Raw genomic sequence first — 18157 nt, 5'->3', positions numbered from 1 at the left:
CATATTCTGATAGACTTAGTTTGATTTTTCAAGTGATTGATAAATAAGTTTTTCTTAAGGGATCACTGTTACCTTTAGAGTACTCAGTCGTAATAATTAATGTTATGAGAGTTCAGGTATCTGGCTGAAGTGAGGTATATTTTTGAATCTTGAGATTAGTTGTGTAATAACCAGGTACTTGATACGCATCGTGACATTATATTGTTTGGTGCCCAGAAACCCGGTAACAAAACAAAATATCACTCTGGTTTATGGTTTATACTGGTGGTGTTAGGGATATATTTTGATAGGAGTGACCACATAGTTATTTTTGCCTTGTATTGTGAATTATTTAGTTGAGTAACTTAGAGAATATGGCTCTGTTCAATGTTCAGAAGATTTTAGCAGCTCCTTCCATCCAAGAGTTATCTGAATCCAACCTGACTAAGGCACAGTGGATTGCTTTAGCAGTAGCATGTGGGGGTAATGTGTCTAGTGGTATGATTAAGGCACAAATCAAATATATTACAATCCAAGCAGTAGCAGTAGCGCATGAGTCTAGACATATGGGAATCAGGAAGACTGTTGAAAAGATTATGAAGTATTTTTTCTGGCCTGGACTTCACAAGGATGTTAGCAGATTTTGCAGAGTGTGTCACACATGCCAGATAGCTGGAAAACCGAATGAAACTATTCAGAAAGCACCCCTACATCCCATAGAAGTTAGAGGAGAACCCTTTAGCAAGGCAATTATAGATGTGGTTGGGCCACTTCCGAAAACAAAGAAAGGAAATGAATATCTATTAACATTAATGTGTCCAGTGACTAGGTATCCTGAGACGATTCCTGTAAGAAGAATAAGTGCAAAGGTAATTGCTGAGAAGTTGGTGGAGTTTTTCTCCAAGTTTGGAATACCAGAAATTGTGCAAAGTGATAGAGGAACGAACTTTACTTCAAAATTATTCCAGGATGTGATGAACTTGTTAGGAGTAAAACAACAGTTATCAACTGCTTGTCATCCAGAGACTCAAGGAGCCTTGGAAAGGTTCCACCAAACATTGAAAAGTATGTTAACTAAGTATTGTAATGAATCAGGAAGAGAATGGGATGCTGGTTTACCTTTAATGTTATTTGAAGTTAGGAATGCTTATCAAGAAAGCATGGGATGTTCACCAAATGAAATGATTTTTGGTCGAGACATTAGATGTCCATTGAATATTCTTGCAGAGAATTGGGAAGAAAATCAAGAGGAAATCCAAGGCGAATATGTGAAGAACTTGAGGAAAAGGTTAAGAGAAATTAGAAAATTCTCTTTAGAAAATTTGAAAATAAGTCAAGAGAAAATGAAAAGAAAATATGATGCTAAGACTAAGTTAAGAAATTTTAGTATTGGACAGCAAGTTCTAGTGTTCTTACCAGTGAAAAGATTTCCCCTTACCAATAAGTTTCAAGGTCCTTATAGGATAATAGAGAAGTTAAGTGATCGAACTTATGTGATTGAAACACCAGGAAGAAGAAAATGACAGAGGAAGATACATGTGAATCTTTTGAAACCTTACTTCTCAGAGACTAAAACTGAAACAGTGTCAATAACACAGACAACTTCATCTACAGAGGACGATGATGGTTACGAATTGGGAGCTGAAAGCAAGATGAACAATTCTTCAATATTAGAAAATTTGAAGATAAACTAAAACATCTGAGTGTTGAGCAAAGTAGTGAATTAAGTGAAGTGATTCAAAGTTTCCCTGAAATTTTTGCAGATGTACCTAGGCGTACCAATCTGACAAAGCATGAGATAAAGATCAGAGAAGATGGAAAACCTTTTAAAATGAGAGCTTATCGCTTATCACCTTTTCATCAAGATGTTTTGAAGGAAGAAGTTGAATATTTGTTGCAGCATGGATTAGCAGAACCCAGTTCAAGTCATTATAGTTCTCCTTGTGTGTTAGTGAAGAAACCAGATGGCTCATTTAGGATGTGTCCTGATTATAGGAAACTGAATTCCATCAGTGTGGCTGACAATTATCCCTTGCCTCTTATTGATCAATTACTTGATAATATTGGGCAAGCCAAATTTGTTTCCAAGATAGACTTGTTGAAAGGATATTATCAAATTCCCTTAGATGAGAATGTTAAGTTGCTGTCAGCTTTCATTACTCCTTTTGGACTGTATCAATACACTGTTTTGCCGTTTGGTCTGATGAATGCACCTGCAACATTCCAGCGAGTGATGGATCAACTACTAGGATCAATAGAAGGAGTAGGTGTATACCTTGATGACATTGTGATTTATTCTAATGCATGGGAAGAACATCTGAAGATATTAAGAAAAGTGTTCAAGAAACTATGAGAAGCAGGACTAACAATCAACTTAAAAAAACTGAGTTTGGAAAGGCAATGGTACAGTATCTAGGATTTGAAGTTGGAAAAGGCCTTCTCACTCCTATTGATGCTAATGTAGAAGGCTACCTCTCCTGCTACAAGGAAATAGCTACAAAGATTTTTGGGCATGGCTGGATTTTATCGCCGATTCTGTCCAAATTTCTCAGCCGTAGTAGCTCCCTTAACTGACTTAACCAGTCCTAAAAGAAAGTTTGTTTGGACTCCAGAATGTCAAGAATCATTTGAGAAGGTTAAAGCCATATTAACTTCAAGACCAGTGCTTCAAGCTCCAGACTTCAATAAAAAGTTTGTGATACAAGTTGATGCATCCGACTGTGGAATTGGAGCTGTTCTACTTCAAGAAGATGACAATAAAATCTTCCATCCAGTATGTTTTATGTCTTCAAAGTTGAAAAAGCACCAGAAAACTTACTCAACAATCAAAAAAGAAACATTAGCATTAATCACAGCATTGAAAAAGTTTGAAGTGTATGTGAACCGACCTAGGAATGAAGAAATTTTAGTGTTGTCGGATCACAACCCAATCTCATTCATCAATAAGATGAAAAATAATAATATGAGACTGACCAGGTGGTCTTTATGCCTGCAACCATATAATGTAAAAGTTAATCATATTTCAGGAAAAGATAATGTCATAGCCGATTATTTATCCCGTTGTGAATCGTTGGATTCAAACCCGGGATAAGTAATCTTCTGGGGGGAGGAATTTCATGATGTTGTCTTGTAATACGTATATCCTCCTATAATTTTGACATATTTACTTTTTTTCATGTGTTGTGTGTAATGATAATGATCGTTAAAGTGTCATATTTAGTTTGGCATCAGATCTCAAAAGAACTGATGATTGAATAACTTAATAGCGTAATTTAGAATTGATATTACAATTTTAATAGTAACGTAGTTTTGAATAATATCTTTCTTGGTAAAAGCGTAGTATTTGAACACGTGTGTGTGTGTGTCCAGGAAGGGCTTGTTTCATTTCAATTGTCATCAGTTGAGATAAGAGGAGCGCTTTGTTTTGGGTTAGTGATGACAGGTTTTGAAAACAAATGCCGATTCGTCCCATACGGCTCAAGACGAGGGATTTCATGTTGTTACATGCATTGTTCGAGTCACATACGCCACTTTGAGAGAAAAAATACGTGTCTTGATCAGTTACGCCATGTTTTGTAAGATTGCGTTCAAAACGTTTTGCTGGGATGACGTCATTTTCCTTCTAGAAGCTTCTCTATTGTATCTCTGACTTTAAAAATGCTTTAGTGACGTCACCTCTCTGCTTCTAGAACTTTTGTATCTCGTACCCAAAATGCTTTAATGACATCATGTAATTGTTTCGTGTTTCTGGAATTCTAAAATTTGTTTCATTCTGATTTCTGAGACCAGTCGATTTGGTCCCCTCTCTCTCTCTCGTTCATAGAAAGAAATTACTTTTAACGTTAGTGTTTTGTGGTCACTATTAGCATTAACTTTTGAGATCTGAATTTAGCAGAGTTATTTAGTTCGTAACGGCGCCTGGTAAAAAAGTGTGTATTGTGGTAACGCAGCTGCAGCAAGTGATTTACAGAGGTTTTCACAAGTTTGTGTAAGGTAATGTGAATTTTACTTATTAATACCATGGTATGATAAGTTAGGAAATTTTGAACAAGTGAAATCATTATTGATAAATCTTATGTGTATTTTTGTGTGTTTTTCTATTTACAATCTCTTTATATTTTCACATTTTTTATGTTTGTGATGTAACATTTATTTACATAGCATTTTAAATATTTCTTGGTATAATTTAACATTGCATACTTGATTTGATACCAAGCAAAGATTTTCTTTTTAAATCTTGAGTAATTCTTGATAGTTTAAATTTTTCTTGATTAATTTAAATTCCTGATAAAGTTTTTGTGAGTTAGTTTTGTCTCATAGTTTAATTCAAGAGTTAATTGAGTGTTGTATTATTTTCAAGTAATAATAAATTTTTCAGATTGTGAATTCTAATTAATTGTGAATTCTGGTTATAGACTTTGAATTTAAAAATAAATATTTGTATTTAACATTTTTAGAAAAACAGTGTTTCATTTATTGATCACCAGTGAATAGGATTGATTGTGTGTGCATGAGGCAAAGTGATAAACATGTTTTGTTCTTTTAGTTTTGCTAAAGTGAATTAAGACCAGGGAAACAGAGAGTTTTTGATGGAGTGATGCCATTCTAGTCTAGAATATTTCTAGTTTAATTATATATCTATATATATATATATATATATATATATATATATATATATATATATATAATATATATATATATATATATATATATATATATATATATATATATATAAAATATAATCAATCTCGTTACCCATCTCAAGTGTCCTCTTCGTACTGTCCTCCAGCAAGAGCAATCTCAACAAGTCACAAGCCCTAAACAACTTTGGGAAACAAGTTTGCCAAAGTGAAGAGTAGCGTATGATATAAAGTCCCAGTTCAAATCTCAATGTTGCCTATCAATGTTCAGTCTTAAACCGCTCGTGGGTCAAGGACTTTGGAAGAATATAAATTATAAAGTATTGGCTGGGATTTAACGATAAGAGATTTTCTTTGTGCAGTTTTCCGCTAAATATTAAATTTATACCAAATGAAACAATTACTCATTCAAAATTCTGGTTCCAGATTTCATCTCAGTTCTTCCAAACCATTTATGTACAATGACTTTGTGTTATGTTGCAAGCTTTCTCAAGTGGATTTGCTCTCCTCTATTCAAGCTACTGGTTTTCGCGCTATGGAAATTTGTAATTATACCATTCATGTGAGGTAACATGCAGACCTTTCCAGACATCTGAAAGACCGTTGATTTATTTCAGCTGCATGCGCACTGTCAATCACTCATGAAACCAGGTATATACTGTTTTATATTTTAATGTGTTTAAGTGCATCTGGAAGTATGAAAACTGAATTGAGAAATAAATGAGGAACCTGAGCTATGCTAAATATCCTATCAGTGAAGCCTTGAAAAGGTAAAAGTATCTTTACGACCAGAAATCCTGAGGGCATGAAATCCATAGATTGCTAAAAGACTAGCCTATTACGGGAATCGTATAAGCTATTCAAGGCCATGCAAGTGACCGTTATAAAATTTCTCTCATGGATTATACGTATGAATAATGGTTATCTCATTTTTAGGTTCAAATTCCTATCTTAATATTTTGTCATTATTTTTGTCATTTATTTTGTCTATTCTGCATGACTGATACTTCGTTTACTGACGCCACAGCTTTGCTCGAATTGCGTCCTTGTCTTTGTTTTCTTGTTGCTCAACGCAGAATGCGTCATTTCGTCACTCTGTTCACTCATTCATTCGCCCTGTTTCATTTGCTTTTGCTTCGACCCTAGTCAGTTTTAGAATTTGCCTTCATTTTTTCTATTTTATTTAATAAATCTTTGCATTCTTGTACTTTTGCACCTCATTATTTTGACCCCGGTGAGTTGGTACATAATGAAACTGTAAAATAGTTTATGAATTCAGAATAACGGTGGAATAGGAATAACAGACAGGATAAACACCAAAGAAAAAACTAATAAAGAGGTGTGTGATAACATTTGATCTCTGAACTTTGATTACGATCTCTGAACTTTGATTACCTTCACGAAGTGAAAACTCTGAAAAGCAATGAGAGACTGGTTTACTGTCAAGAAATCAGGATATGAAAGAATACCGCTGATAAAGAATATAGGCCTAAGCTCTAAAATTTCCTAGTTCTAAAGATAAAAAGTAAGTCGCCTGTGGTTCATGGGAGCTGTGCCAGCGGTGTAAGGTAAAGCTGATTATCCTGAATCTTGGACAAGGTTTGGTTGATGTTTAATGTTACTGCACCGATTATATAAATTTGGGGTGAGCTAGCTTTTGCTTTGTTTTACTTAGTGCTACCCTAAGATAAGCTACCTCTTCTCAGAGAACCAACTTCCACGTTTTTCCTGCCTCGACCCTGAGCTGTCCTACACATTCCACTTTATAGAATCGCATACACACACATACATACATACATACATACATACATACATACATACATATGTGTGTGTGTGTGTGCCTGAGTGCCTGTGTGTCTATAGGTGTTTATATTTATATAGTGGTCAGAATAATAAAAAAAAATACAAGAAATTTTCCGATGAAATATGTAAAACCTTTGAGACTTTCAACATTTTTTTTTGCAACTCTTCATCACTTTCCCATTGTGCGAGGGCTGTTTATAGTCCTTAGCTTTACAAGTTTACAAACAGGAGCCTTAAGCAGAAGCAAAAATAGCAAACGAGTCAGCTTCATTGTTTACTTTACTGATGAATGTCCTCTCTTTTCCAACTTCGCTCCCTGAACAAGAGACTGGTTTTAGTTTAACACAACAGCCGAGAAAAGTTCTGTTATTCCAACTTTAATACTAATCCAGAATAAAAGAAAAATAGCTAAACCTTGAACATCGTGAACTGGGAAGTATGAAAGACCAACAAATTTAAACGGCGAAATAATTGACTTGTTGCCGAAATTGAAAACAGACAAGTAGGCTTTATGAGCAAGTTATTAAAAAACCAGGATATTTCAAACTCATCAATAAACGGAAAAAATACGCAAAATATATGCACTCTCCTAATTGTTGATCATTTCAGCATTAAGTACTATGTAGTTTTGATCTGATTAAACTTATATAACCACTATTTCTTGAGCTTCAAATACTGTAACAGTATCTTTGAACGTTTTGCGCCAAAATGAAATGAGCACAGTCGGAACTGAGGTTATTCGTGTGTATATATATATATATATATATATGTGTGTGTGTGTGTGTGTGTGTGTGTGTGTGTAAATATTTGTATAGCCTATATTTACCTTTCATGCCAACAACTAAACAAGAGTATTCTACATAGTCTCTAACACGACTGAGCGGCAAGACTTGTAGTCATTCGACCTGTCTCACGTCTTTTAATAGAAATTCTCTGCTAGGCCAAGGAGATACTGAAGGTAAAACAAACAGAAACCTGAAACTAAACTTTTACCCGAAACTTAAAGATTTTTAATGCGAACCAAATCTTGTATGTACATGAAATTGATATTTGCAGTTCCGTAGTCTAAGCCTCTTGTCTAGCAAAATTTTATCCAAATTAATGTTCAGCCGTCACTGGTGCTTTAGTGGCACTTGCAGTATCCTGTCATAATAATCGAGTAATTGTAATTGGTGACTGAAAGCTTTATATTTCAATTTTACTTCTTTCCCAATCATAATGATACTCCACAGGCCTCTCGTCGTCTGAAGCAAAGGTCACAGATTTTCCTTAAACTTGTAAATTCCTAAAGCGCGATGAAGAAGTTTCATCCATAAATTGGCAAAGAGAGATAATAGCCTACACATTCAACTAATGTAACCTAGACAGTTCTCGTCTAATAAAGATTTGAATGACTCTTTTCAAGCTAGTCATGTAAGGGACATGCATTCATGATTTACAGCATACAGAGAAGGAGGCAGGAATCACTGAGGCATGTCTCATAACCTGAAATAATGTTTTCCACTCCTATATACAGTATTCTGCAACTGATTCTCATCCAAGACAAGCATTAAACAACTTACAATATTCTAGATGAAGTTAGCAACTTTCGGAGCGAACACAGAGCCTACGTCCCCATCTGGCAATAAATATTGAAACTTGGCTCAAAAAGTCGCAGCGGTGTATAAACGTACGCTTACCTCATCTGATGCTACCTGAGGCACTCCTACCCTCTAGACTACAAATTCTAACTTTTGGCACACAACCCAAACGTACATCTCGGGAACGCACACACATGCACATACAAAGAAAACCTACGCCAGTCACAAAATGATGTCTCCTCTTTATTCAATGCGTCTATTCTTAGCCACCGCATGTGTCTCAGTTGCAATATTTCAGATAAAAGGGTTCCAATAACTGTAGTGACGAAGCACCCAGGCAAACATATTCTCTCCTTCCTTCAATTCTTCGGTCAGTTCTGACTAAACATGACTATTCACGTACATGAACTACAACAACGTCATCATTAAAAATAAACAATAGTCTACGAATAGTAAGTGTAGCACTGTACATGATTAATTTTCAATTTACGCACAACAACTGTTGAATTAATTAAGCCAACAAGCAAAATAAACCCTATTAATAAGCCTAAAAGTCGTTACAAACCAACCAGTGTTCTTCAGAAAGACACTTTTCTTGTCAAAGTTGGGCCTCCACTCTCTTCCAAGATAAGGTGCTTACTGACTGAACAAGAGCCAACGTCAGTTCAGTCTGGAAATTAAATAAACTGCACATCATAAGCTTAGTTCTACATACCTCATGAACTGCTATCAGGAAACATCTTGCGATCGCAAAACATCCCGTTATACACAGCATGTGAAAAATAGAATTTGATAAACAAATTCGAGTGAGCAAAAGGTATACAAGTGTGTTTAAGACCGTTATTACTTTGTATAATGTGCATATTTACACATAGATGGCAAATGTTTATTAATCTAGCCTTCGGAAACCCAACCCATTTTCCTGAAACTCAAAACCAGCTTATATTCCATAAAGAAAAATGCCCCTCTGCTTATATTGTAGTTGAGATGAGAAAGCATCTGTTCCCATACGGAACGATGACAGGGACACAGTGGAGAGAAGAAATTTCAGATAAGACATGTCAGTGAGTAGAAGAGATTACAAACCGAAGTGACGCAGCTCTGCAAGCCAAATGAAGAAGTTTTAGATTGGGGCTTGCACAAAAAGAACCATTTCAGGGATCGTCAGCGACCTACACACGAGAGAGAGAGAGAGAGAGAGAGAGAGAGAGAGAGAGAGAGAGAGAGAGAGAGAGAGAGACCAAGTGTGTGTGGAGAGACTAATTTTACAGTTAAAAGTTTAAAACACTCGACGGATCCAACCGTTCTCCACCAGTTAGAGGTGAAAGGTGAGAAGGGAGACCCACTGTCTGATGACCCTACGCCCTTCATCCAATGCCAAGGAAAAAGATGACAGACATCCTTCTTCATTTCGCAGGATTCTTCTCCGGTGGAAACGTTTTCTCATGACTGGCCAGCTGCTATTATTCTCATTTCTTTCTTCCTTATACCTTACATTACAATCTGGCTCAAGGTCTATTTGCTATTTATTGTTCTTAAAAGCTTCAGTCTCAAGATATATCAATATAGTATTTTCAGAAATACAACTAGGTTTTCCAACCACATTTCCATACAGTCAGTCTATTAATGAACACATGAGCACGCGTTGCACAGAAATAAATTTCTGACTCACATCGAAAGGCAGGTCAATCGGTAGAGCCCTGATTTTTTCATTTGAGAGACTGGGGTTCGATCCTGATGTGTCAGAAATTGAGATATATATATATATATATATATATATATATATATATATATATATATATATATATATATATAAATATATATTATATATACATTCTGTGTGTGCGTGACTGTGTGTATTAAACTAACATACAGTATTGCTAAATCTATTCAAACCCAGCAAAAATAAATGTTATCGTAATAAGCAAAAGTTTCATGAATATTATTTTTCGTCTAGATTTAAAGGCATCTCTCGCGAAACTCCACTTACATATTCCAGGGAAAAATCTAATCATCATTCAAACAGAAACAATATAGAAGAGTAAAAGAATACGACATACCCTGGACAAAAATAAAATAATATTACAATAAAAATAATATAAGGCGTCCACTCTCCGATGGATTGACTTCTAGGTTAGCGGTAACGCTTTATGAATCATACCGATTATCATTGTCACGATGATATTAATGATCACCTGGTGAAACATGATAGCATATGGGTGATGGGTGAGGTTACCTGCTCAAATCTCCCAGTAGTATCACATTAAGCTGATGATGCTTTACTTAAAATTATTAGCCTACATGAAAACCACACCCAAGGGATCACTCCCTCCAATGTTCTTGTTTTAGCGCGATTTGCTCAAGGCCTTGCCAGTGTTCGTTCTCGTGTCAGCTCGAAAAAGGGAAAAAAGCAATATTCATTTCACTCGTGTTTTCTGTAGGCATACATTTTCATAAGGAGTGGTATATAAGACATATTGCCTGCCGTTAAATAAGACAGACCTAATTAGCAATTCTCCCCTAGGCTAAGAATTTGCTGTACTATGTATACACCGAAGGGACCTTTGGGAATATTTTTTTTATATATATAAATACTATATATATATATATATATATATATATATATATATATATATATATATAACTAAAAACAATAATTCTTGATCAAGTAATTCTTTTACTAACGTTCACAGCTGCCAAGCGAGCCAAGCGCTGAAATAGTATCGTTTGTTTGTTCAACAGTTCAGTCGTTGCCCAAAAAAAGCATTGATAACTGTATTTACTAGAATATATATATATATATATATATATATATATATATATATATATATATATATATATATATATATATATATATATATATATATATAGTTCATTCATTACCTCTAAAGGGGATGGCTCATGATAAAAAAAAAAAAGAATAAGACAACAAAATTTAACAAAAATTAATTATGTCCATTCGTCAAAACAAATCTAAGTAAAGTCGATGAAATTTTGCACTTTTCAAAAACAATAAATATTCAAGAGAAAGAGAGAGAAGTTCGAGGGCTGTAGTAAATCGAATTTAAATGATAACCGAATGATGCCCTAAAGCATACAGATGCTGCAGTAAGTGAACCACCAAGCGAAAATGCCTTGATACTAAAAAGCAGCAACGGTTGTGGTACGTCGCTGAAACGATGATGGTCAACTTTTGGCGATAGACTTGATTTCCCAGCACAAAGACATTATCATGAACAACTGATTGACATTTAAGTAATCCAAAATAAGGGACCACAACTGACGTCCTTAACATGATGGTAGTATTGTTAACAGCGAATTAATAAAGGGGTGGAATAATGACATGCAGCCTACCCGTTATCCTGACGTTGCTTTGTTTCATACCTGGTCACATTGTTACCTCCTGTTCACTCAACACTTTGCAAATTCTACAAACATTACATCGCATCACTACATCATTTCTTATCTATTCTCCTCCAAGTGTATCAAAGCCACAGAAGTGACTCATAGGAAGACCGTTTAAACACAAGAAATATAAATCAAAGGTATTGCAAGAAAGACTTCCCGTTTAAAACGTATCATTAGCCAGTTGGACCATCGGCGCCTTTGGATTAGCACCTGCGCAAGAACATGCGTTTTGACCCTTTAACAGCTGCGCATGGTACATGAACAATCACAATACCTAGTTAAAGAAATTTGTGGACATCCTCTCAGGCATATGTCTTCCAAGGCCTAAGCCCACCTAAACGCGTTTTAAAAAATAGATAAAATACAATAAAAATAAATGCACCATTTAAGGCCAACAACGAAGTCAGTACATAAACCCAAACGCAATGAAAGATTAGATCACTACGACGCCGAAGGCGAGATATAATGACTTGCATCACATATCCTACCACGGCAGCTGCTTCGTCTTATAAATTCGTTGATGACTGCAGATGTCCGGATACAGAGGCCGGTATTTGTGAGCTGGCTACAGTATAAAGCATGTGCTGCTATACCTGGTGCAATAACATTGTTCAGTCCAGTTGTATTCACCCTCGTTCTGCTTTCAGATACTTAATGGTTTCAGCCTTGCTGAACGAGGAAAATATAAATAGAAAATACACGACGGCAAAATATTGACAATCCATGGCATAAGATTACTTTAAAGGAGAGAAAAATCATTTTGCCCATCGAGCTACAGCGATTACAGGGTACGGAAGGAAAGAGAAAATTGCAGGAACCTAATTGATATCCTTGGACGTCGTAAGTATAGACATCATGGATCAAGCATGGCCTAGTACCTGTGCGCCGTGCTATCAGTGACATCCCTCAGATTAACCTCCTGCCATCTCTCAATCGTATAAACACTATCCTTCCCTTGACCCTTGTGTCCTCCCTGATATACAAAAAGATAATTAGTCTCATCTTCTTGAAGAGACTTGGCCCATTTCCCTCCAAGTCCTTTCATTAAATGCTTAGTTTACATATTGACGAACCTCACATACTCTTTATTCTACTTAAAATTACAAATTCATTAAAATCAATGCGGATTATCTCCCAAACAAAAAAAGAGGCAAGCACGACAGAGTATGTTTCAAAAAGAATCCATATTCAGGCTCCTCATTTTACTTTTTTCTAGGGAAATTTTACAAACATACATACATACATACACACACACACACACTTTTTGGATACACTTGTCACTACAAAGCCTTAGATCTGCAAGAATATGAAGTAATACTGTAATTGTCTGTATCAGGATTCGAACCTGCATCAAGAGTATCAGAATGGGGTCACGTTGCCGACCTGACCACGAGGCAACGTGAGATATATACTCCGGATGCGGGCTCAAATCCTGCTGCGGACATCAGAATTACTTCATATTCTTGCATTTGGATCTAAGGCTTTGTAGTGACAAGCGTATCCAAAAAGCGCGAAGAACTCGAGCACAGTAGTTAAGAGGGCAATGTGGTAAATACATTTACATATGTATCTGGTAAAAAGTGACCAGTAGATTCTATATAATGTGTGTGAGCGTGTATGCAGGTGTACTTCATACTGAATGCTTCAAGTTACATTAGCTCACAGATGATGGGATAACACTGGATGATTTGATAGCAATATCCATATTCAAACGGTCTGACCCATAGTCAACACATTCATTCATTTGATATTGATGAAGTGCCTCTTGTAAGACCATACAAGCCAGTGTCGGCATGGCATGTTCCCACATAAACGTCGAGCTAGTGGTAATAAGCCTAAATTTCTTAGCTTCTTAGCTTACAGCACAACTATAGGCCTAGGTTATCTTTATACATCTGCCAAAAGTTCAAGTTCAAAAGCAAGAAATAAAAACAAACTGCATCGTAAAAGGCATTCCTAAACACCTGACACCAAACAGGTATCAATGTTTGGTACTGAAGGCCTATAATAACGAACCTCGGTCGCGACAAGCTGTATGTAAGCTTTAGCCTTAAGCTTCCACCTCTTAGTTCCTAAATCCGTGTTTGAGCTCGAGAGCACTGGTTCCAAAGCTCATTTTTCCTCAAACATCAAATTTGCAAATTGATTCCCCGGTGAAAAATGTAAACGACGCAAAACATAACTTATCTGAACAAGTATTCGATAGCTGGTTTATGCACTCGGAATTAATAAAAAAAAAAAAAAAATATATACCTATCAATCAGAAAATCTATTATTCTGACGTCCTAAAACAACTTAAGGGAGAGTTTATAGAAATTGCCAAAAACTATTTTCTTAAATCTTACTCAAAGTGCTGAGGAAATAGGTCGATTTGCAGCCAGCAATCTTTATAAACCATCTGCAATATTGAAAGCTGAAGAGGCGGTTGCAATTAATTTCCGGCAATAATGCGAAAATGTAAGTTGTAGGCCTATGCTGCAAAGCATCACATAAACTTATAGGATGACCTTCAATAGTCTTGGGGACTTAGAAGGCAGTCAATAAACTATAATACTGTCTCGTTAATTACTCTGAATAAGGACCACACTGAAAATAAGAGCACTGCCAAAAAAAAAAAAAATAAGTCAAGGAAACTACTGAAAATGGCAACACATTTCACATGTCAATGGGCAGGCGAAGTATACACTTTATATCTAAGTAGGGGAGATGGATAGAGTTAATTAAGCTAGCCTAGGATTATAATCACCAGCCTTGCTCCTAGAGAAGAAAGGTGACGATGTCGACCTGCAGCTATGAGCTATTGAAGAGGGCTGATGTAGACCAAGATGGAACAGTATCTTATTTCATCTTGTTGTGGGCTTTTACTGTAGATATGCGGCCTTTACGGGACCGAAATCATTTCATCAGATCGCAATGCTTAGGCCTATAAGGTCACGCAGCAATTAATGTCAGTAGAGAGGTTGTAACTTTGTTTCCCCCAGTACCGATGTTTCGTAAACAATTCCCAAAGCCTGAAATGAAAAGCTGTATGCCTATATGCCATTAATTATATATATATATATATATATATATATATATATATATATATATATATATATATATATATATATATATATATATATATACATACACACGAGATGTACGCATAACAAACACATACGACTTTCTCGCTCACAAAGGCTCTGAATAATCTAAAACATCAGCAACAGGAAAACAGAATATTCCAAAGAGTAAAAATAAGAAAAGACTCTGTAAGATTTAAAGCGTGACTACAAACCACCCATGGGAGCGAGGTGGTCTTCCCTCAATACAAACCCGAATCAAAAAGAAATTCTAATGCCACTTAAACTGTCGTCACAAAATTAATTACAAGAATATCGCAATAATTAATGGTGAAAGGTTACGAAGACACTGACCTAAGTCTGAGTTACTACTAGTCAACCGGAATCACACTTAAAATGGTTAAATATTCATCCTATGCAGAAAATATTTTCTCTGCCAATATGTTAGCTACACATACCCTAAGAAAATAATGTTTATACAATGCATATACACGTTCAACAGCAGACGAGAACTCAAGCAAATTAAAATCACGAAGCATATTGGCATACTGGTGTTGTAGGCTAGGAACAGTACTATATTATGATATAATGATGTTGTAGTCTAGCAACTATGAAACTGAAAAACGTGTGTTCTACACGACAACATTTATTAATCAACGATTACAGTAGCGGCTGGTCTTGTCGCCCTAGCAGCGATGATATAACAAAAAAAATCTAAATCAAAAAATAGAAATCAGAATAAAATGCACGGCCACGAACTTGAATGTCGTTCATGGCTAAAAAATTTCATATTTAAATGATAACCTCTAAATCTAAGACAAGTAGGCAACAAGAAGAGCGCAGAAAAATCGTACAAGCCACCAAGCGTTGTCGTAATTGGTGAATGTATATATTCATATTATTGTAAGTAAATAAAAAAAAACATGTATCTGAATTTCTCATGTGAGCCAATCATGGCAGGTCACTGCAGAATTATTAGGCCTAGGTTACATAAAAAGGAGTTAAAAAGGTGAACAGCATGTACTTACAGATTCTTTCCTCCATACTTGTACTGAGCGACGTCGAACCCAAACATGGAATTACTTTGGTCTCCGAAGTGTGTGACATGACTACCTATATCAATATTGAAAGCATTGCAGTAACCCACCAGCAACCAAACTAGCATGAGCAACGAGCATATTCCACGCACTGTCGTCATGGTGTCTCCAGATTTAAATATATAAACTGAATGGAATTTTGCTACAAACAGATGTCTTCAAGAATCGCGACTGACACAGTTAGCCCCAAATCTTAAATCCAAAAATTGGGCATTGGGTACCACATTCAAAATTTACACCGACCAAGCAACACAAAACCGCGTTCTCTCTCACACGCGGCAGCGCCTGTGTGTTGGAATCACATGTGCGCGCGCAACAACCTACTCCCACAGTGGTCCAACCAACACTGAACCCTCAACTTTCTGAGAGCCATTTTCGTCCTTGCACTTACACTCCACTGGCAGATGCCGGTTAGGGATACGCCTTTTCTTTTTTTTTTTTTTTTTTTTTCATGCTAATGATATATTAATCTTCATTTTGGAAAAGCAGTGCGGTTAGACAACTACGAAACTTTATATTCGCGTTTGTGTCTTGATTGAATTATGATTTAATTGGTGTATTTTCTAGTTTTTCCTTTCTGGGTTCGCTATATATGAATGTAGTAGAAAAACTACACACAATCTAAATATGAAACTCAGTTGTTTCTAATGAGATAATACCTAATTAGAGCACTCTTGGCAGTTCAGCAGCTTCTCTCGCTTTCATCTTTCAAGGCAAACTACGGGTTTGTTTACAAGAGGAAAAAAATCAAGATTATATTCTTTGTACAATAGAATATCATGAAGGTAAATGAAGTACGGAACCGCAACTGTTGTTACTTCTTGATAGCCATTAACCTCAGGGTACAGGGAACCAGCAAGAACTTGGCCGTGGACCAAGAACTAAAATACATGACTTAGAAGATATAATATGGTCTGAAGCAATATACCTATGTTTATCGCTTAAAACGCTAAGAACCCTACGCATCTTTTCCTGACAGAAAGTGTAAATGCGAAAGCTTGGCACCCATTCGTATTAACCTCCCCCACCTATGCCCCATCGGCAGACTTTACAACTTCCTTCGGTCGCCCCAACTATGGGTAGGGGAACCTTATTGCCCAAACCCCTCCTCATCATCAGGTAGCCCCTTGCCAAAAATATGGTCCATCCCACGTGTCTTCCTCAGTCCCCTCGGCCATTTCATAGCTGTCTGCCTTTTGAACACTCCTTTTTCCCTCAAGTCTATAGTCAGACATCTTAGCTCTTCGAAGCTAGGGTTTTGCTATAAGACCTGTCGGCCTTTTCCCTCTAAAACCACGTTTGCAAATAAGACTAAGTCGAATTGGGAAAAACTTTTAAGCATTATCAGGGCCTGTGGAATTTGACGATTGAGAGTAGTTATCTCACCACAAATAGCATTTCAAGCCTGAAACGCAGCATACAGTTACGTCTCCAGTGGTGTTGAGGATTATTTTTAATTTCGTAATAAAATAAATCCGTAATCAATTATTCACCACTAAATAAATACACAAAAGTGATGTGTGTTTAGTACAATCACATACACGAAGGGTACACAAACATTACTCATTATTAGCAGAGTATTTTAGCATCCACGTCTTTCTTATATATATATATATATATATATATATATATATATATATATATATATATATATATATATATATACTTCAGAATGTTTTGAGAATTGGATAGAATGGACGATAGTAGGATAGTGAAAAGCGTTTGTAATTCAGAGGTGTTAGGATGAAGGAGATGAGCAAGACCAAGGAAAAGTGCTAGACAGATGGAGGAAAAGGGACACTGAAAAAGAGCGGCCTTAATGGCGAGGAAATGAGATTGTGCATACAGTATGTACAAGAGTGATTCTGTGTATTCTGATTAGCTCAGGTAGGTACTAGAAATAGCTAATGTTGTGGAAATTTTTTACACATGGGTTCTCCCTTCATTCATCATGTAAAGTAAGACTGTGACACTGAGTGCTGCATGTGTGCATTTTTTTTATTGCATTGTAGTGTATGGTGGTGAAGGTGAGTTCTACAAAGGCCTTAAGCCACAACCTGGTTCTAAGTCCAGGTTCTCCAAATATTACAGTGATTTTGTTTACCTTGTCTGATACTCGTGTTAATGTCTGCATGGTATTTGTGTTAAGAAATTGCTTAATGTTGCTCTTTTAATTTCCAGTTCACCATTTTTTATTATTATTTTTCCTTGGTTATTCTACTTCCCTTATTACTCTCCTCTTAACTTATATATATATATATATATATATATATATATATATATATATATATATATATATATATATATATATATATATATATATGTGTGTGTGTGTGTGTGTGTGTGTGTGTGTGTGTGTGTGTGTGTGTGTGTGTGTGTGTGTGTGTGTTTTACCCAGTCGAGAGGAAATTTTTTTGCTTACCTGTTGCTACAGAGTCGAGAAGACCCATTTATTGATAGCTTGATAGTAACTGCATCAAAAAAGGCTACTGATAGTGCATGTCTGTTGCCTACTCTCTTCCTCTCTCTCTCTCTCTCTCTCTCTCTCTCTCTCTCTCTCTCAGGTCTGCAATGAAACAAGCTTTACT

At 36.0% G+C, this 18157-nt stretch overlaps 1 protein-coding gene across 4 annotated transcripts in view; it reads right to left on the bottom strand.

The window, feature by feature from the left end:
* The window catches only part of LOC136837170 (integrin alpha-PS2-like), a 753892-nt gene extending 737959 nt beyond the window's left edge, over positions 1-15933 (bottom strand). For 3 of the 4 annotated variants that reach the window (XM_067101840.1, XM_067101839.1, XM_067101842.1), the window contains exon 1: positions 15501-15928. In XM_067101840.1, the coding sequence (XP_066957941.1) occupies positions 15501-15670 (170 nt within the window). In that variant the 5' untranslated portion in view covers positions 15671-15928. Of the gene's footprint in view, positions 1-15500 lie in introns of all 4 variants that reach the window. The other variant, XM_067101841.1, reaches the window with a different exon arrangement.
* Between the last annotated feature and the right edge of the window lie 2224 nt (positions 15934-18157).

This window comes from Macrobrachium rosenbergii, chromosome 58 (genome assembly GCF_040412425.1).
Source record: "Macrobrachium rosenbergii isolate ZJJX-2024 chromosome 58, ASM4041242v1, whole genome shotgun sequence".
NCBI classification, from domain to species: domain Eukaryota; kingdom Metazoa; phylum Arthropoda; class Malacostraca; order Decapoda; family Palaemonidae; genus Macrobrachium; species Macrobrachium rosenbergii.
This window is presented reverse-complemented; position numbering and strand designations above follow the sequence as displayed.